This window comes from Globicephala melas, chromosome 10, assembly GCF_963455315.2.
Source record: "Globicephala melas chromosome 10, mGloMel1.2, whole genome shotgun sequence".
Taxonomy (NCBI): Eukaryota; Metazoa; Chordata; class Mammalia; order Artiodactyla; family Delphinidae; genus Globicephala; species Globicephala melas.
Window position 1 is genome coordinate 9,437,551 of NC_083323.1, and position 20,813 is coordinate 9,458,363.

Below are 20,813 nucleotides of genomic sequence, written 5' to 3' on the forward strand. Positions count from 1 at the left end.
ACTGAAAAATACATTAACTGAACTTATGAACTCAATAAGTCTAACAGCAGCCTGGACACAGATGAAGAAGGAATTGTGAACTCTATGATCTCAAAAGAAATGATCCTTAAGAAAGACTGAGGGGAAAGAACGAAAGTACAGGAAAAAAAGCATAAGATTAATAAGGATAAACCCACGCACATATGGTCACCTTATCTTTGATAAAAGAGGCAAGAATATACACTGGAGAAAAGACAGCCTCTTCAATAAGTGGTGCTGGGAAAACTGGACAGCTATATGTAAAAGAATGAAATTAGAACACTCCCTAACACCATACACAAAAATAAACTCAGAATGGATTAAAGACGTAAATGTAAGGCCAGGGACTTCCCTGGTGGCGCAGTGGATAAGAATATGCCTGCCAGTGCAGAGGACACGGGTTCGATCCCTGGTCTGGGAAGATCCCACATGCCGTGGAGCAACTAAGCCCGTGTGCCACAACTACTGAGCCCACATGCCTACAGCCCGTGCTCTGCAACAAAGAGAAGCCACTGCAAGGAGAAGCCCGCTCACCGCAACGAAGAGTAGCCCCTGCCCTCCGCAAATACAGAAAGCCCGCGTGCAGCAACAAAAACTCAACACAGCCAAAAATAAGTAAAATTAAATCTTTTTTTAAAAAGTAAATGTAAGGCTAGACACTATAAAACTCTTAGAGGAAAACATAGGCAGAACATTCTATGACATAAATCACACACAGCAAGATCCTTTTTGACCCACCTCTTAGAGTAATGGAAATAAAAACAAAAATAAACAAATGGGACCTAATGAAACTTAAAAGCTTTTGCACAGCAAAGAAGACCATAAACAAGACGAAAAGAGAACCCTCAGAATGGGAGAAAATATTTGCAAACGAATCAACAGACACAGGATTAATCTCCAAAATATATAAACAGCTCAATATCAAAAAACAAAAAACCCAATTCAAAAATGGGCGGAAGACCTAAATAGACATTTTTCCAAAGAAGACATACAGACATACAGATTGCCAACAAACACATGCTCAACATCGCTAATCATTAGAGAAATGCAAGTCAAAACCTCAATGAGGTATCACCTCTCATCATCAGAATGGCCATCATCAAAAACTCTAGAAAAAATAAATGCTGGAGAGAGTGTGAAGAAAAGGGAACCCTCCTGCACTGTTGGTGGGAATGTAAATTGATACAGCCACTATGGAGAACTGTATGGAGGTTCCTTAAAAAACTAAAAATAGAACTACCATATGACCCAGCAATCCCACTACTGGGCACAAACCCTGAGAAAACCATAATTTGAAAAGAGACATGTACCACAATGTTCACTGCAGCACTATTTACGATAGCCAGGACGTGGAAACAACCTAAGTGTCCATCAACAGGTGAATAGATAAAGAAGATGTGGTACATATATACAATGGAATATTACATGCCATAAAAAGGAATGAAATTGAGTTATTTGTAATGAGGTGGATGGACCTAGAGTCTGTCATACAGAGTGAAGTAAGTCAGAAAGAGAAAAACAAATACCTTATGCTAATGCATATATATGGAATCTAAAAAAAACGGTACTGATGAACCTAGTGGCAGGGCAGGAATAAAGACGCAGACGTAGAGAATGGACTTGAGGACATGGCGGGGAAGGAGAAGCTGAGACGAAGTGAGAGAGTAGCATTGACATGTATACACTACCAAATGTAAAATGGATGGCTAGTGGGAAGCAGCCGCATAGCACAGGGAGATCAGCTCGCTGCTTTGTGACAACCTAGAGGGGTGGGAGGGTGGGAGGGAGTCTCAAGAGGGAGGGGATATGGGGATATATGTATACATATAGCTGAGTCACTTGTTTTACATCAGAAACTAACACATTGTAAAGCAATTATACTCCAATAAAGATATATTTTTTAAAAGATTAATATGGGACATAATGAGAAAATCTAACATGTAAGGAGCCCCAGAAATGGAGAGAGCAAATAGGGCAGAAATAATATTTGAATAGACAATGAGAATTTTCCAAAAACTATTGAAAGACATTAAGCCAGAGATTCAAGAGTCTCAGGGAACTTCAAGAATGAGAAATGCAAACAAAACCATAACTAGGACTCTGATAGTGAAACAGCTGCAAATCAAAGACAAAGAAAAATACTTAAATGGTCTCAGAGAGAAAAGATGCATTACCTTCCAAGGATGGATGACCAGAACAACCGCTAACTTCTCAATAGAAGGAATGGAAAAAGGAAGACAATAAAATGACATCTTCAAAGTGCTGAAAGGATATAACTGCCACCCTAGAACTCTATATTCATTGAAGACCCTTCAGAAATGAGGAGGACGTAAAGATGTTTTCAGACAAAGGAAAATCAGAATAGTTATTACCAAAGTTTTTTGTTACCAACAGAGCTTCTCTTAAAGGACAGACTAAAGGAAATTCTTTAGGGAGAGGGGGAAAAGGTCCTGAAAGGAAGTATGGAAATTCCAGTGAAGAACAAAGGAAAGGGTGAGTATGTGGCTAAATCTAACTTAATATTGATTGGAAAAAAATTATGTCTGTGAACTTTGAAATTCATGGCAGCAACAGAATTAAAAAGTGGGAAGAGGTAAAGGCAATTAAAATATTCTAATGTCCTTGCAGGGTCCTGGAAGTAGTAAAAGTATTAATTTTACATTAGAGTTGAACAAGTCTAGGATCGATATTGAATTTTCCTAGGGTAGTCACTAAAAAGACTGTAAAAGAATATGTAACTAACCAGTTACTACAGGAGAAAGAAATAGAATAATAAAAATCCAAAGAAGGCCAAGAAAGGGGGAAAAAAGGAACCCAGAAAGGGAAGGATAAGTAGAAAATAGTGAGGTGATTGACTTAAACCTAAATTCAATGTCAGTGGGTAATTACATTAAATATTAAAAGATAAATATTCCAATGAAAATATTAATATTGTCGAACTGGACTTTAAAATAAGTCTGTAGGAAAGTTGAAATTAAAAGGGTAGAAAAATATATACCATGCAAACACTAATTCAAAGAAGGTTGGTGTAGCTATACTTAGTTCAAAGTAGACTTTAAGACAAGAATCACTGCTAGAGATAAAAGACACATTTCGTGATGATAAAGAGTCAGTCTCTTAGGAAGATATAACAATTATAAATTTGTATGTGTGTATTAACACAGCATAATTATATAAAGTAGAAATTGGTAGAAACAAAGGAAAAGTTGACAAGTCTGTAATTGTAGTGGGATATTTGAACACACCTATCTCAATAATGTATAGGGCTAGCAGAAGAAAAACAATTCAGCATGAGTACAGAACATCTGAACAAAATGATAAACAAAGTTGACCTAACAGAGCAACTACAGAATAGACATTCTTTTCAATTACATGTGAAAATTTTACCCATACTGACTATAGTAAGTAAAATAATGCCCTCCTCCCCCCACCAAAGATGTCTACTTCCTGATCCCCAGGACTTGTGAATATGTTGTCACATGGTAAAGGGAAATAAGGTTGCAGATGGAATTAATGTTGTTAATCAGATGACCATGAGATAAAGAGATTAACTAGGATTATCTGATTGGGCCCAAGGTAATCACAAGGGTCCTTAGATATGAAAGAGGCTGAAGAGTCAGTGTCAGAGGAAGGCAGGAAGTGTTTAGAAACTGAAAAAGGGAAAGAAATAGCCTTCCTTAGAGCCTCAGGAAGGGACGCAGGCCTGGGGATACCTTGATTTTAGCCTGCTGAGACCCATTTCAGACTTCTGACTCCAGAACTGTAAGATAATAAATTTACGTCATTTTAGGTCACTATCCTCCCAATATCTGTTACTTGCAGCTGATGCAGTTGCTAACTGATTCCAGGGTGTCCACCATTAACCACTCTAAACTGCAGGAGCAGTGCATGAAGAGGTGTAGCTAGAATGTAGGCTGAATCCTGGGGACCGACAAGAGCTGAGTCTGAAGAAGTAGGGTAGGATCCTATCCCCCCATTCATTTATTCATATAGTTATTCATGAAACATTTACAAAGCCCCTACTCTCTGCTGGATCCTGTGTGAAACACAGAGATGCAGACGTGAATAAGACCAAGTCCTTGCTCTCAAGGAGCTCACAGGGGAAGACGGAGAATTAAACTCAAGTACAAAACAGTGGAGAAGAGCCGTGGCGGGAACATGCACCAGATGAGACGGGAGTACAAAGGACTTTTCTGGTTGTAAGTGGTGGAATCCCAACGTGTGCAAGCTAAGACCAAAAGAGTATGGGCTCCTTTAGCCAAAAAAGGAGGGACGGGCAGAGGAAGAATGTGGGCAGAGAGGATGTGTGAGCAAATGCAGGGAGGTGAGGAACAGTGTCGAGTGTGTGGAGAGCCATGAGAGCTGGAGTGGCTGGAACATAAACACAGGGGAAGGAGAGGCAAGGAGATGGAGGTGCCCACGGGCCATGCCACAGGCTTGAAGGCCAGGTCGTGGCATCTGGATGTCACTTGGTGGGCGCTGGGGAACTGTGGAGGGAGGGAAGCAGTTGTTAAGGAGAGGAATGCAGTGGTGAAATTTGGGTTTTAGAAGTATCGCATTGACTGTGGTATAGAGAGTGAATTAGAGAAGGGCAAGACTGCGGTCAGGTAGTTCTATTAGGAAGTTATTGGCAATAATACAGGTGGGATCATGGCGCTGTGCACATGAAGAGTGCCATGAAGATGGCCAGAAGGGGCTGTAATCAGGACATAGGAGTTAGAACCAGCAGGCTTGTGACTGATTTGAGGTGGGTGACGGTAAGGGGAAGCGGGAAGGACAAGATTCCCTGATTTCTGACGTAGGCAACTGCAGGTGGTGGTGGTGCCGTTTACTGAGACAGGGATGCAAGAGAGCAAGTTGGAGGAAGATGGATTCACTTTGGGACACTGAGTTTGAAGGGTTTGTGGGACATTCTGGTGGAGATGGCTAGGGGGCATTTGGATATTTAGGCCTGTAGCTCCAGTGAGAGGCCTAATCTGGAGAGAGAAACACAGGAGCCATCAGAATCTACAAGGACATTGACAATGGAACCGTGGGAGTGGATGAGATCCCCAAAGGACAGTCCTTAAGGTGGCAATTCTCAACAAGATGTGTGTGGGGTGGCATAACTCCCTGGAAGAGTGTTTGGAATCACCAGAGAGGTTTTCCAAAATACACACCCAACCCTCAATTCCAGTAAATACTCTACGCAGCAGGACCAAGGGAAACTCTTCCTGATGAGGCGGTGACCTAGGGTAGGAAGGAATTTGAGACCATTGATAAGAGGAGGGTCAAGGTGGGCACAGAGATCAAAGGAAGAAGGAGCCAGAAGGGAAGAGAGTTTTGAGGAGACCCAGGAGAATGAGGTGCCCCAGGTGTTAGGATAGAGCAGTGATTCTCAATGGTGAGTGCGCACCAGGGGTGCTTGTGAAAAATACAGATTACTGCCCTTCACTATTCTGATACTTTGGCGCCTTGGAATCTGCATTGTAAAGAGTTCTGCAGGCACTATCTTTGGGGTGGAGAATTTCACGTAGATGGGTGTAGTCGACAGATTTATGCCAGCAGGGGGATGGGTCCACTAAGATAAAGACTAAAAGGGTCTATTGGATTCTACTCTTCAGGAGGTCACTGGTAACCATGGAAGAGGGAATTTTGGTGGTGTCGTGGGAGTGGAAGCCAGATTGCAGTGGGCTGAAGAATGAATGGGAGGTGAGAAAGAGAAGACAGCAAATATGGACCCCTTTTGGGAGAAGTTTGGATCAGAGGCGGAAGCAAGAGCTTCATCCCCCTCAAAGGCCACCTTCCATCTCTTGGAGAAACTTGGCAAAGAGGATTGAGGAAATCTGGAGGCTGAGTCACATGTCCCGTGGACCCTCAGAACACACCAGGGAGGCAAGCTGGGAATCGGCAAAGGCCTGGCGCACCTCAAGCTTCCAAGTCTCAAAGCTGAACCTGCTGGGCCTGCCTTCACCTACCCATTCCAAATCCAGTCTACTATCTTCTCCATCCGAGTGATCTTTCCATAACCCAAATCTGCCCGCGATTCTGCCCTACTTAAAACCCTCCAGCAGCTACTCTCCCGCACTCTCACCTCACTTCTCTGAACCTGGCATTCAAAGCCCTACTTCCCTCTGCATCTTCACTTCCACTGTCTTCACCATCCCCCTTCCCACTTGCACCACATTCATCATCTACCCAGGCCTCATGGAGCCACCAGCAGTTCCCCAGTGAACTGTGTGGACCCTCCTAGCCGCTGGTCATCTTAGACTCAGCCAACTCAAGCACCACCTGTTCCGAGAGTTAGTTCCTCCCTCCTTGGAGAGAACCGGCACCTTGCCCACACCTCTACCAGAGCACAGGTAGAATGAATTACTCTCTATCTATTTGTTGACATGACTTTCCCCACACTGGACTGTGCCTTCTCTGGGACTAAGGTCCTCATCTTACTTCCCTCTGAATCATCAGCACCTGGCCAGGACTGAGTTCCCAGTAAATGCCAATGAATGTGAAGTGGGGTTCCACCCTAAGTACCCATCATGATAGGGTAGATGGTTAAAATATGGAACACCCCACTGACCCTTTGATCCACCAATCAAATAATTGAATCTGCAGGTTCTTCTCCCCTCCCCCCTTTCCCTTCTCCCTAGTTGTACTCATATGTTCAGATTAATTTCTCCTAAGGGAAAGAAGAGGCAGGCTCTGGACAATGGTATCTTTAGGTCAGATGGTACAATGTCTCCCACGGGCTAGGACTAGGCAACTATAAGAGGGTGTGCTGCTGTGCAAGAGCCCCTGGGTTCCTTCTCCAGGAACTTAACCTTGATTTTTTCCTTTTACAAGCTACTTAACCTCTCTGAACCTTAGTTCAGATGGATGTGGTTACGAATACTATTCGAATGGTGTTCGTAACCACATCTCATTGTGGTGAGAATCAGGTGCGATACTCATTGTAATGCTACTTAATATTAGGCTTTTGAGATCCCAATAAAGTGGCATCTTAGGGTCACGACACAGACAAATTGCATTTGTTATTTCGAATGACTAAAAGGAACTCTCCAGGCAATACTGCTTTTCAAAGTTTCTCTAAAATGAGAACTTCTTAAGGTACCCGGCTCCTCAGGCTCACTTAAGACAACTATAAGTGAAGCCCCACCTCCCCAACCTCTAAGCCACGCCCCTTTCCGCACAAATCTCTACGTTGTGGGCCCTTCAACATTGATTGACGTTTTTATTGACCAATAAGAAGTAAAATTTCCGTCAACGTCCGGTGAGGGGGCAAGACTTCCTTGCTGTTGCTAAGACACTCTTGTTTCCCTCCTTGACAACCCTGGCGGGGGTGCACTCGCTGAGGCCCTGGCTCCGGCCCCCGCGGGAGCAGGTGAGGCCCGGGGGAGCGGTGGGCAGCCGGGCGGGGAGGGCCGGCCCGAAGCGGGGCCGGGAGACATTGCGGGGCGGGCGGGGCCTCGCCTACCGCGGAGGCCCCACCTCAGCCTCCTGCCTGTTGGTCCCCAGTTCCAGGTCCTCCCAACCCCCATTTCCCTCCACCACCACTTCGGGGACCTGCGAGCTCTGTCGAGACAGTTTCGCCGTCGCGACTCTGCAGGCCGCTCCTCCCTACCCTCCCGAGGTCCCCTCCAGCTTCACGATCCCCCGTCCTCCCTAACCCAACTCCTCCTCGCGCCTTGATCCCCTGTCTTTCGCAGGGTAACCCCCTCCTCCCGTGGGTGGGCCGGTGGTCGCCATCGCCTCCCCCCAGACCGCTTGACTTGGGCAGTTGACGACGTGCTGGGACTCGAGGCTGGTCATTTCCCTTTTTGGCCTCAGTTTCCCTATTTGTAAACGGGAAGTTAGGTTGAATGATCTCTAAGGTCTCTTTGACGCTGACGTTCTAAGATGTGATTCTTTGACCCAACTGTAGGCTTCCCTGACGATGTGGTCCTTTTGGGAAGTTTCGGGTATAGTGAAAAGGACTTGGCAAACCTAATTTGGATTCCCAATTACAGGACCCTAGCAAGTTACCTAATCTCTCTGGAGTCCAGCCTGAGTATATATAGAATTAGGAACCTGCAGCACATCTCCTTTGGGGATTCTGAGGATAATATGAACTTCCTTCCTTTGTCTCTTATTTCCGCACATTTTCCCCGTCTGAGAAGTGTCACCAGCTCCCTTATGGTCAGCTGTCATTTCTCCGTTTCCCCTACAAATCCACATCGCTAGCTCTGATCTTTCTCCTGGGCTTCCGTGGTTAGGGAGAGTTTGGGAGTGGGGGTTGGAGTAGAGATTGATATATTGATGTGGTGCTTGGCCTTGGTGGCTTCCCTCCTGCCCTGATAATCCATTATTCCATGATTCCCTGCTCCTGATGAGACACCTCCATTTGTGTATCTCACCAACAGCTTAAACTCAGCAGTTCAAAAATCAGACCAGCCCGCGTCTTTATCTATCCATCTGTCCTACCTGACTTCCCCTGTCTGTCTCAGTGGCGTCACCATCCTCCTGGGGCATCCTCCATCACTCTGCCACGCCCGTCCCACTTAGGCAGTGTCAAGTCTTTGATTGGGCCTCTGCAAGGGTCTCACATTCTCTCTATGCCTAAAGCCACCGTCCTGGTTCAAGTTTTTAATGCCTGTCACCCGGGCCATTGCTGTAGCTTCCTAACTGGTGTTCCTACCTCCAGTCTCTCCTCCTGTTAACCCAGCCCACCAGAATAATTGCCCCAAAACACAACCATGTCACCAGCCCCCAAGACACTTCCAAAGGGCTTCTCTTTCTCCACTAAAAATATCCATACTTCTTAAACCTGGGTCTTAGGGCCCTGCTGTGTATCCACAACCTGACCCCAGTCTTTCTTCCCAGCCTACTTTCTCTTTTCTCCCTTGCCAAGTTCTGTCCTCAGGCCAAATTGGACTGTTGGACTTCCCCAGAAAACGCTTTGAGCTTTCTGCTTTGACATCACTGTGTGTGTTCATCTCTCTGCCTGGAAGGTCTTTGCTCACCTCGCCCACCCATCAGGATTCCCACTCACCTTTTAAGGTCTGACTCAGATGCTGCCCCTACCACCAAGCTTTTCTTGCTGTCCTCTGCCGCCTCCAGAATTCTCCTATTTCCTCTATCTTTGCACCCGGCTTGTGGCGCTTACTGCTCTCTGCCATGAACCGTAGTTAATTCCTTGTGTATGTGTGTGGGTCTGTCATATTGGATTGTATCCTCCTTGAAAGCAGAGACTGTCTCTTGTTTATAGCAGAGTAGTTGGAAAAGCTTAATCCTGAAGTCATATATAGCTGATTGAATCCTAGCTCCTCCGTTTATTAGCCGGGTGGAAAATCACTTTGCTTTTCTCAGCCTGAGTGTTCATCAGAGAAGTAGGGATAATAGTGCCCATCTGACAGAGTTCTTAGGGGGAGTAAATGAACACCCGTCCTGTTGTCTTGTTCAGGGTCAGTGCTTAATAAGTGTTATTGAATGGATTTGATAGGTCCTCTCCCTTCCCAGGGGGCAAATGAAATATAATTTAATTACAGTTTAGATATTTGTTGGGCTTCTGCCATGTGTCAGACATTGGACTTGGTGCTCTCGGTGTTCAGGAGAACAGAGCAAGTCGTTCAGCCCCAGGTGATTGTCTGGACTCACGAAGCACTGCTGAGTCGTGACTGGTTGTGAGATGTCACCAATAGTTAGCGATTGTGACTGATTTTTTAAAAAAAGTAAATCAGGGCTAACTCCAACTCATTTCTGTGATAACGTCATTCTCAGTCCCTTACGTTCAAATCTGTTCTCTTGAGTGGGAAAGGAGGGGGTAGGTGGGAAAGTGGGGGGTGGGAGACTGTGGAATCTGCTGTCTGTAGTAAGCATCTGTTCTCCTGTGGAGCTGATGTCTGTGATAGTTATGGCTTTTTGTTGTACTTTGTATCCTGACAAAAATGTTTGGATTTGGGTATGTCCGTGAGGGTGTACCACACGAGTCAGTGTTGTTTATTACACCATCTTATACATAAAGAAAATGTCTTGATCTCTACCTCCTCATCTTTCTCTCTTCCTCTCTCCCTCTTTCTTTCCTTCCCTCCCCCTGGTTTAAGACACATCAGAAGTTTTCACTGGACCTCAGTGAAATGAGAAAAAAGAAGGGTGATGTGAAAAAAAAAAGGCTTGGTGTGCATGAAGGGTAACTCTTTTCTTGAGCAGGACTGTTCTTTATCCTGCGATCGTCTCTTTCTTACTCTTAAAACTTTCTTTTATAGTAGATGATGCATTTTTTAAAATAAATTTATTCATTTATTTATTTATTTATTTTTGGCTGCGTTGGGTCTTTGTTGCTGTGTGCGGCCTTTCTCTAGTTGTGGCAAGCGGGGGCTACTCTTTCTGGCGGTGCACGGGCTTCTCATTGCGGTGGCTTCTCTTGTTGCGGAGCACGGGCTCTAGGCGCGCGGGCTTCAGTAGTTGTGGTGCACGGGCTTCAGTAGTTGTGGCGCGCAGGCTTAGTTGCTCCTCGGCATGTGGGGTCTTCCCGGACCAGGGATCCAACCCGTGTCCCCTGCACTGGCAGGCAGATTCTTAACCAGTGCGCCACCAGGGAAGTCCCAGGTGCATTTTAAACTGATTGTGGAATCCACATCTTCCGTGTTGTTTCCTGACGTCACCACTGACATCTTAGACGAACGCTCTCAAGTCCTTAGGTTCCTTTCTCCTCACCTTACGAGCTTTGCCCTTTGTTTGCCAGAAGGCAGAGGGCGGACGTGTCAGGGAAAGGCAGGAGGATAGCCAAGGTGCCGAGTGTGTGTGTAGCCCCGATACGGCTGGAAGTCGGAGGCCTGCCTGGACAGGGGGCTGGACCAGTGGCTGCCGAGGATTGACATTGTTTGTGTTACTGTCTTGTTTCCTACTTGCTTGTGACAAGAAAGCAAGCACAGAAGGTAGCGTCAGAAGAAGAGACATGGGCTCCGCTCCTGGCTCTGTCATTGCTGGCTGTGTGCCCACAGGCCAGCCCGCAAACCTCTCTGAGCCGCAGTGTCTTGTCTGAGAACTGGGAGCGGGTGCTGCCCTCACAGGTTGTTACGGGCTGAAATGAGGCAGTAAGTGTGAAAGCGCAGTGTCACCACACTACAGCCCCCGGCCCAACTGTGTTTACCAGATTTCCTTGTGAGTCCCTCCTCCTTCAGTACTAACAGCACCGGGGGGGACTCGGTGAGTGTTGGTTTGTTTGGCCTAGCATTTAGCTGTTTAGTTGGCTGGGATATGAACAAGGGCATTGCACTTCCCCTTCCTTCCACACCAGTAGCAAGAGCTGACATTTACTGTGAGGCAGAGTCTATTCTTAGGCCCAGTTTCCAGATGAGAAAACCAAGGCCTAGAGATGTAAACACTTACCCGAGACAGACCGAGGTGTGAAGTCAGACCTGCCTGTGGAGCACGATGCCGTGCACCAAGCGTGTCCTCCCACCTCTCGGATGCTGGAAGGTGGTAAAGGGGTGGCGAGCCGTGGTCCACGAGCCAAGCGTGTTCCAGGCGCTGAGTGGCTTGGGGTGGGGGGTCGGGGTGCTGGCTGACACTTTTGACCTTATTTCCCAGAATTCATTCATTTTTCCTTCCTCCTCCCCACATCCCCTAACCCTCTTAAGGATTCCTCCCAAACACTTCAAAAGCAAAATAATAAATAGTGACTGAGGTCATTGCCACAGAAGAACAAGGGGCACAGGCTTTGACAGGAGGATAAGATGGAGAGCCCTGCCTCTGCCTCCTGTTGCCTAGGAGAAGCCTCGCAGCAGACATGGGCGAGGCTGTGTAAAGCTCCAGAGGGGCCCTTGGGTAAGGAGGGGACTAAAGGGCAGAGAGGGAGCAAGGCTGCCACTGGCTCTGTGTGCCAGGACAGGCCCCGGGACGGTCAAGCTCTGGTACCCAGGAGATTCAAGTGCCCTGGCCAGGGGCACGCTTCCATTATTAAAGGGCTCTCTTTTAGACCTGACGCAACTTCTTCCTGGCCTGATCCTGTCAGGCACACACTCATTTGCATGGAAGATTTATAAGGTTATTAAAACCTCTAGTTCTGCTATTTTCGGTAGCATTCTATCGGCAGGGTTTTAAAATCGTGGCTGAATGACTGTAGCTGTACTATAATGATACAGCATCATAAAAAATTCTCCTACCTCTCTGGATTTGGAAACACATAATCTATAACTGTTCCTTTTCATTCTGTGAGTCTCATTCCTTTTGGATCCCCAGGAGTACGTGCAGTGGGTAGGAAAAGTATTTGCAGTCGTGGTCCTGAATAAATGCGGTTGAATGAGATTGACGAAGTGCTGGCTGCTAACATGGTGGCTGTAGGGGCAGCGTGATGCTGAGCGCGGGGAGCTCCGCGATTTCAGAACGCTCACGTGCATCTGCTTGGTGCTCTCGACAGCTCTCTGAGAATGAGAAGGTGGGATTATCCCATTTCACGGAGGAAACCAAGACTCAGGAGGTTAAATTACTTGCCCAAGGCTGCAGAGCAAGGAAGAGGGCAGAATTGATTTCAGTTACAGAGCTAGTATTCCAGCCTTAATATTCCGCCTCGTGATCCTGTACTTTCTCTTCTCTACAAGGTGATGTCCCCTCTAAAAAAAAACTGTCCCAGTGGCTTTTCCACTTTGTTCCTGAAGAAGGGGCTTTGGTAATACCTCTGAAGTCTTGTTTCATCAGGATTCTATGTGTTGAGTCCAAGCAGCGGTCACAGACCCTGACCTCCCCGAGGGCACACGTATGCACAGTTGCCACCGAGCTCCCCTCCACACTAGCGCTTTTTAGCCCAGAGGATGAATTGGATTGAGTTGAAATATTCAGGTGGAAGGGCCCTAAGCAGCTGCTTCAGCATTGTAAGTTGTTCCCGCTTGAAAACCTCAGGAGGCAATGGAAGCTTAAAGCCCTTATTCTTTTATCATCAGTGTGGCCCCGCACCTTCTGTCACCCCTTGGTGATGTGGAAGAGGAGGCAATAAAGTGGCCTTTACCGAAGACAGCTAGGGGGACAGGGCGCAATGGGACCCTAACATTAACGAGAAAGGACGAAATGATTCACTGGCTTTTGTGAAGTAAGACACTTCAGCAGAGAGCACAATGAGATTGTACTTGGTAATTTGCAGGCTTATATATAGAGACAAACAGAAACTGCTAATATCTGAATGGTACAAATGCCCAGAACGATGAGGTAACAGGGGCTGTCTGTCCGCTGGGAAATCAGAACATACCCATGCTGTGGGGCGTGGGGTCGGTGCCAGGCTTCCAGCCTCGCTCGAGGGAGCCGAGCACATGGAGTGGCGCTGAGGACTTCTGCAGCATCAGAGAGTGGGATAAGCTCGAGAGCACAGCCCAGAAAAAGTGCACAGAAAGCTCAAGGCTTGGCCAAACAAGGGTCAAGTTAGCATCGGAACAGCAGACACCGAAAGGGAAGATCAAACCTTCCTCTCACCGCTGGGCTCACAGGAGCCGTGCTAGTGGTCACGCCCTAGAGGTCAGGCGTGCGGGTGCCCGCTGTGTGTCGTTGCCATGCAGAGGCCTTGTGAGGAGGGGTTAGGGTGACCGTGCCCAGATCAAACCCCAGCTTTGCCGCTCAGTAGCTGAGCGACCCTCCATTCATGCAGGCCCTAACTGGTGGGGTCGTTGGTGGCATGGGGCTGAGTAAACACACATGGAGCGCTTAGAACAGTGTCTGGCCCAAAGGAAAGCCAAGAGACGTCGCTCGTCGTTACCTGCCCGTTAGTTGCCCGTTAGTTACTACGCTAGGCATCTTCAGGGTTTGGTGGTCGTGCACTGAAAGCAGATGTATTTGGAAATGTGAGAAGTGCTGGAATAACATTATTTGGCTGTATTTGGCCAATAAGGATGGTCACAAAGGGCTTAACGACATGGCAGTGTGTATTTATTTGTGTTAGTAGTACTTCTGAGATTAAAAGTTCTTTGAATTATAGGATAAAGAGAAACACCAGAATTTGCAGCACTGCTTCCAGTCTTTTAGGATCCAGGCCCATCTCTTTAGAAAAAGCCCCATCTGTTTTTCCATAACTAGATTTGGAAAGAAAAAAAAAAAATCTATACATGTGTATTAGCTTTATAACTTTTCAGTCATATCCTTGTATGCTCCCCCCAGGAGCCAGAGGGAGGGAAGCACAATTTACTGAATGCCTACCATGTGCCTGGCGTACATTGTCTCATTTGATTCTCATAACAGCCCCATGAGATAGATTGGACTACCTTCATGTTACTGATGAGGAATCTGAGGTCCAGGCCATGTAGCTAGTGTGCGGTAGCACCGGTACTAATGCCTCAGCCTCCCAACTCCTGGGCCGGCCAGACGGGTGGCCTGAGGGAGTGGATGAGAAGAGCTGGGCTGCCAGGTGTGCCAGGGAGGGCACAGAGCATTGCTGGTCCCCTTCCTCCCACAGAGCAGGGACCTGCGGAAGGAGGCACTTGTTTGCCCATAAACCCAGGGCTGTTGAACGTGACCTGACATCTCACTTCCTAACCATGTCTGCTGGGGAGCAAGGACTGCGTACATAGTGGGCATGCAGAGAAGCTACGTTCCTTAATTGCGAGCTCAAGGCTCCACCCTCAGCCTGGCCCGCAGTCAGTATTTGTCTTGGTAATGACAGTGTGGGCTTGCAGCCTCGTACCCACGTGTTCTTAGCTGGGTCCCAGCATCTCGTGTTGACTCATCCTCCCGTCTGCAGACTTGCTGGCCATTTGGAAAGGATGCAGAGGAGTTGAGATGGGGAGGTGTCAGATTGTTACTGAGACATTTCTAATTTGCGATGTGTGGTTTTTAAGCCAACTCGTTTCTCCTGGTTTTTCCTGTTTTCTGCAGCACCCCTTGGGGAAAGACATTTTCTGCTCCCACCAAGCTGGCTGGGCCTGCTTCCTGAATCTCCTGGGTGTGTCTTAATTACCAGTCCCAGCACCTCCTGAAAGCCCCACTCTCTCCTCCTGGTCACAGAGGAAGGATCATGGGAGAAACAGAAGGGAAGAAAGATGAGGCTGATTATAAACGACTGCAGACCTTTCCTCTGGTCAGGGTAAGCCCTGGAGGAGGGAGCCAGGTAGCCAGCAGGCCCCACAGAGCCTTAGAGAGAGGCAGGGGGAGCTTGTCCCCTGCAGAACAGCAGTGGGAGGAAGTTAAGAAGGGCTCTGTTGGCCAGATCTAGAGACCGAGGGGTCAACAGTGATTCATCCTTTCATTCATTCATTCACTCGACAATTATTTATTTAGGCCACCTGCTATATATCGGGCACTGTTCTAGGCACTATGGATGTAGGAGTGAACAAGAGAAAGGCCTGGCCCACATGAAAGAAAGGTTTAAAGAACATAATTTCAGGTAATGAGTGCTATGAAGAAGAATAAAGCAGGTATAAGGGGCTGGAGAATAGAGGATGTCTTCTAGAAAGGTTTCTCTGATCAGAGACCTGAATAAAATTAGGGAGCAAGCCTTGTGAAAGTCTGGGGGAGAACACTCCCCAAGCAGGGGAGGCAGCAGGCACAGAAAGCCTGAGTAAGCCCAGCGTTTGGGAGGAACAGCAAGAAGGCCAGTGTGGCTGGAACAGGTACTGAGGGGGTGGCAGGACGTGAGTGTCAGCGTGACAGCAGGGCCAGGCCCCAGAGACCTGGGGGCCACGGTGAGAAACGTGGATTCTATCCTGAGTTCAAAAGGGAACAGTAAAGAGCTTTAAGCAGAGGAGTGGGAGTGCTGTGATCCGTTTTACGTTTAGTATTTCTAAAAGATCACTCTAGCTGTTGGAAGGAGAATGGATTTTAGGGAATCAGGGTGGAAGTGGGGAGACCAGTCAGGGTGCTATTGCAGAGGCCCAGAGAGATGTGGGTGGCCGGGTCCAGGCCACAGAGCAGATAGAGGTGGCAAGACATGGTAGGATTCTGGACAGATCTTGAAGGCAGAGCAAGAGAGTTCACTGGCGCATTGCATGCTGGGTACGGGGGAGGGCAGGCCAAGGGTGGCTGCTAGGGTTTATTTCGTCCTGAGCCTGGGAGAGAAAACTGTGTTGATTACCAAGAGAGGGAAGACGGAGGAATAGGTTTGTGGGAAAAATCAAGAGTTATCTTTCAGACATCTGAGGTTGTCAAGTAGGCAGTTGGACATAGGAATCCGGAGCCCAAAAAAGAAGTTAAAGCCAAGGATGAACATGTGGGAGCCCTCCCCGCATAGAAGATGCATGAATCCGTGGAGCGGGGGGGGTCCCTAGAGAGCAGGTAGCTGGGTGGAGACGAAGCCCAGAAGAGGAGACACATCAGCAAAGCGGCCCGAGAAGGAGCGCCCAGAGGGGCCGCACCGTCTCTTCAGGCTTCTGGGCGCGTCAGCTGTGCTCTGAGGCTACTGGTAAACCGTTCCCGTGGCCGGCAGGCTCCCGCCTGGGCCAGCCTTCAGCCCATGCCTGTCGCTGTAGCACGCTGGTCGCACAGGGGCCCGGGGCCTAAGAGCCCGCGAGGCTTAGCATGATTCCGTCAGGAGATGGGTCATCTCTCTGGGCTGTGCCCGGGGCTGTGCCGGGGCAGCTCCCCGGTGTCCGTGCCTTACGCTTGGGACGGAGGCCAGCCCAGGAGGCAGGTCACAGGCTGAGGCTCTCTCTGTTTGTCCCCTGCCTTGTCTCCAGCACTCGGACATGCCAGAGGAGATGCGAGTGGAGACCATGGAGCTGTGTGTCACGGCCTGTGAGAAATTCTCCAACAACAACGAGGTATTGCCATCAGTGCAGGTGGCCCCTCGTGTCTTTGGTGACCCCTGCGGCCCCAGTCCCCACAGCGAGCCCCAGAGAGTCCTGCTGGGACCAGGCTAGAGCCTTCCTTGGAAGCATTCGCACCGTGGGGAAGGCCGGTGAGGGGAGAGACCGGTGCTGTCTCCGGTACTGATCCGATGCTCACGACCAGCCCTAGAGGGAGAAGAGCCAGAGGGCTTTCCGTGACGCCCCTGCCCGCGTTCCCCGTCTCAGGCGGGCTGCTGAATAGGGCACCTTTCCCCTTGGCTCCGTCCCTGCGGAGAACAGAGGCCCACCCAGGTGCTCATTCATGTATCCATTCATCCATGCAAGAAAGATGTTAGACACGTCCCTGTGCCAGGACCGTTCTAGCTGCTGGCGATAACGACAAATCAGCGTCGACACAGGGATGTCACTCATCAGTCTGGTGGTGAGCAAGAAAGAAGTCGGTGTCATGGCAGCTTGAGTGATGAGGCCGACCCTGGCTAGTGAGAACCCAGGCTTTGGGCCAGGGAGGCCCACGTGCACATCCCATCTCCAGCCCCTCCTAGCTCTTGAACCTTGCACAGGCCATTTCTTATCACCCAGTGGCCTAGTCTATGGCCAGGGGTGAGGGTGCTGCCAGTGCTCAGCAGGTGCCTAAGCACGGGGCTCACCCCGCAAAGGCCGGGCCTCCGCCCCACCCCCAGACCTCTTCTCGAAAGAGTGAGTGCGGGAAGGAGGGAGCCAGGCCAGCTTCTGTCCCAGAGCCCACCAGGCCCGTCGGGGAAAAGCCTTTCTGTTCCCTGAGGGGAAGCCTGACACCTCGTGGTGACGATGGTAATCCGTGCAGTCTGCGGCGTGCTCTCCGGGCGCTTGTTCACTGAGTGCTGAGAACAGCCTTGTGGCCCTGGCACTGGACGCGGGCACTAAGGGCAGAGCCAGAGCTCCAGCCCGGGGCCCTGTGTCAGGCCCGAGGCCCGCTCTACCGCCTCACCAGTGTCTTCTGACTGATGAGGTAGTGTCTGGTTTCCTGTCCCTGTGTAACGACAGCCCCTGGCAGGAGGGTCCCCGTGCGGAAACCCTGTCCGAAGGTTCCGTAAGCAGAACAGCGATATCAGGCAACAGGCCTTTCTTCTTGCCAAGACTTGTGCTTTCCGGAGAGGCGCTGACTCATGCCCACTCTCTCCCCGAAACCTCCCTCTCTGATGAGCATCCTCTTGGTTCCAGAGCGCCGCCAAGATGATCAAAGAGACGATGGACAAGAAGTTCGGCTCCTCCTGGCACGTGGTGATCGGCGAAGGCTTCGGCTTTGAGATCACACATGAGGTGAAGAACCTCCTGTACCTGTACTTCGGGGGGACCCTGGCTGTGTGTGTCTGGAAGTGCTCCTGACACTGTCCCCCACCCCTGCCCCCGTCCCCCGCAGGCCTTTTCCTGCTATTCCTCTGGGATGGGGAGCAGCCCCAGGCAGCTCCTGACTTTCCAAAGGAAAGCGGGCTCTCTTCTGTTGTCCTGGGTACCGTTTCCTGAGCCGCGCCCAGTGTGTGAATTCGTTGACATCTCTGCCCCGGGCTCGCAGCCATCTCACGCTGAGTCCCAGGGTGTGAGGGGGCGGCAGGGGAGGGGTGGGGAGATGCGACAGGGTAGAAGGAGCGGGGGAGGTGGAATTGCTCTCACAGGGACATGCGAGCCCCGCCTTTCCGGCTGGCTGCTCACCCCTCACAGCCCGGGAGCCCCTCGCTCCCACCCGCAGCACTGCAGGCAGGTGTCCGCTGTCCTCATCTTTACGGGCCGTATGCAGACGGCCTCGAGAGGGAGTCTGTCCTCGGGGGTCGCTGGCGTCTCTCCTTGTCCTCCGGAGAAGTGGTGACCCCCACCCCACCCCAGAAGCCCCTTTCCCAGCCTGACCCCGGGCTGAACAAGGCACTGCATCTCGTTGGGCTGACAGCTCCACAGCCCCGGGCTTTGACCTGAGGCCCAAGCAGCCTGTCGCCCTCCGTCCCCTCCCCGCTCCCCAGCCGCCAGGCTGCGTGAACCTGTTACCCCGCCTCACCCATGCAGTTGGTAACCAGTGGCTGAGGGTGTGGGAGCTGCGACTGCGCAGTTCCTCGAAGTGTCACTGACCTCCGGTGAGACGCCTGGGCCAGGAGTGCCCTCGCCGTGAGGCCCGTTTCAGCAGGGAAACCTGGCCTGCCACTTCTCATCAGGGACCGCATGCTGATTTGTACTTCTTATCTCTGCTGGCTTTTCTATATTCTTTTTGAGTGTGGGGAGAAGGGTTTTAGTAGAAGGGTGAATCCTATTTTACACAGCGGTCTAATTTATATGAATGTCTTGGTTTTTACAATTAAAATAACCAAAAACTGATCTTGATCTACAGTCTCTCGAGGTTGGAGTGAAGGCAGGCCCAGTATCCTCAGGCTGTGCTGGGTCCCAGGAACTCGGGGAAGCTTCTGGCCGGACCACAAGCCTGCCGGAAACCCTGTGCTCAGGCACGGCCCCGCGCGCCTGGGCCCTGCCCCCTCCCCGTTCCGTCACGGGTGCGGACTGAGCGCAGTTGGATGGGGCCCCGTGGACGCTGACTGAGACACCCTTGGTGGCCAGACTGAGCCACTATAAAGACGTTTTCGGTCTCACATAATGTAGTTCAGTTCAAAGATGTTTATTCAGCAGCACTGAGTGCCAGGCCCCGGGAGTGGGGACGCAAAGATGGAGAAGCCACAGACCCTGCCCTCAGTGAGCTCACAGTCTATCGCAGAACACTTGAACCCGATTGTTTCAGCGGGATGTGAAAAGTGGTGTAATAAGAGAGGACAGGACGTGGTTGAGTGGAAGGAGGTTCCATGCCCAGCCCAGAGAGTGAGGGGGAGCCTCCGGGGCGGGGGGAGCCCTGAAAGCCAGTTCTTGAAGGGAGAGTGGGATTTTCCCCAGGGAGGAGATGCTCCAGGCCAAGGAACGGTGGGGATAAACGCACAGAGGCGGAAATGGCTTGAGGAGGAGGGGCTGCCCTGCAGGCCCGAGAAGCCCCTTCAGCTCAGGGGCTGGCTCCGGAATCTGAGTCTCACACCCCAAAATGCCGGGTCTGGGCAGAGCTGGGGCAGCCTGTTCTCCCCAGCCCACTGTCCCTGCACTCACGCGGCCTCCTGAGATGGCCCACCTAGGACATTCAGACCTGGCAGTCCTGGCCCCTGGCCCTGTCACAGCCTCCTGAGGCTGAGAGTCCAGTTGTAATGGGATCTGTCAGCAGCTCTGCTGGACGGCATCCTGTCAGTCAGCTAAGCTCTGCCCAGAGACCCGAGCGGCTGAGCTGGGAGGAGAGCATCGTCGGCCCACCCGAGAGCCTCACAAGTGCTTGCTGGGTTGCTGCTGTGTGTGGTGGGGTCCTGAGCTCAGTGCGATGGGGAAGAAAAGGAGAAGTCAGGGTCACTGCCCCAAGGCTGACCACCTGGATCTAACTGTGGAGCGGGTCCTGGCCCTCTGGGACTTGGGGGGCGCGGGGGGCAGCTCCTTGACCTCAGACCTGCGCTGGCCCGAGCCCTGTGCCGCGCTGGGGGCTGCCGGGAGATTGGCGAGGCGTGCAGATGGGAGTACAAGGAGAGGGGGTGCCGAGGCCTGGAATAGCTGTGGTTTAGTAACTGCCGGCTTTGCGGCTGTTCTCTCCTTTAATCTGCCACACGTGGGTGCCAAAAAGTAAGACAGGCTCAGCCCGCATCCCAGGCGGCGGGGTGGCAGTGGGGAATGTGGGCTCTGAGGTCCACAGACCCGGCTCCGGCCCAGCCCTGCTCTTGCTAACCTCTCTGTGCCTCAGTGGCTTTGTCTATAAAATGGGGATAAAAGGAACCAGCTCCTGAGGTTGCTGGGAGTCTCAGGCCTGCACCTGGCCCTGTGGTGCACACTGTGTGTGCTTGGGCGTGCTGCTCTCTTCCCGGCTGGAGATGGGGTGCTGACACCCAGCTCCCCCAGGACGGGGTGGAAATTCAGCAAGATTTTACAAGCCGGCACTGTACTGAGTGCCGGCCCCAGCAGGCACTCAGTACAGTGGTGCCCCTTCTGTCTGCTGCGGCGGGCCCGTCCTCGCAGAGGGCCGTGCGCCCACTGTCGAGA

The 20,813-nt window shown here is 50.5% G+C and overlaps 1 protein-coding gene across 2 annotated transcripts; it reads left to right on the plus strand.

Moving 5' to 3' along the window:
• Positions 1–7,274: 7,274 nt before the first annotated feature.
• On the plus strand, positions 7,275–19,309 carry DNAL4 (dynein axonemal light chain 4). Of its 2 annotated transcripts, XM_030855948.2 has the most exons (5): positions 7,275–7,378; positions 14,830–15,037; positions 16,626–16,709; positions 17,937–18,035; positions 19,090–19,309. In XM_030855948.2, the coding sequence occupies exons 2-5, from the start codon at positions 14,969–14,971 to the stop codon at positions 19,258–19,260; spliced, it is 423 nt and encodes a 140-aa protein (XP_030711808.1). In that variant the 5' UTR covers positions 7,275–7,378; positions 14,830–14,968; the 3' UTR covers positions 19,261–19,309. The 2 variants fall into 2 exon arrangements, with proteins under 2 accessions (XP_030711808.1, XP_030711811.1); XM_030855951.2 differs by lacking the exon at positions 19,090–19,309 and having other exon boundaries at positions 17,937–19,076.
• The last annotated feature ends 1,504 nt before the right edge of the window (positions 19,310–20,813 follow it).

Excerpts from the sequence above, each read along its gene's own strand:
- DNAL4 (XM_030855948.2), top strand. The coding sequence starts at position 14,969 with ATGGGAGAAACAGAAGGGAAGAAAGATGAGGCTGATTATAAACGACTG. Across the intron at positions 15,038-16,625 it reads AGACCTTTCCTCTGGTCAGG|CACTCGGACATGCCAGAGGA; the intron begins GTAAGCCCTGGA and ends CCTTGTCTCCAG. Across the intron at positions 18,036-19,089 it reads GCTTTGAGATCACACATGAG|TCTCTCGAGGTTGGAGTGAA; the intron begins GTGAAGAACCTC and ends CTTGATCTACAG.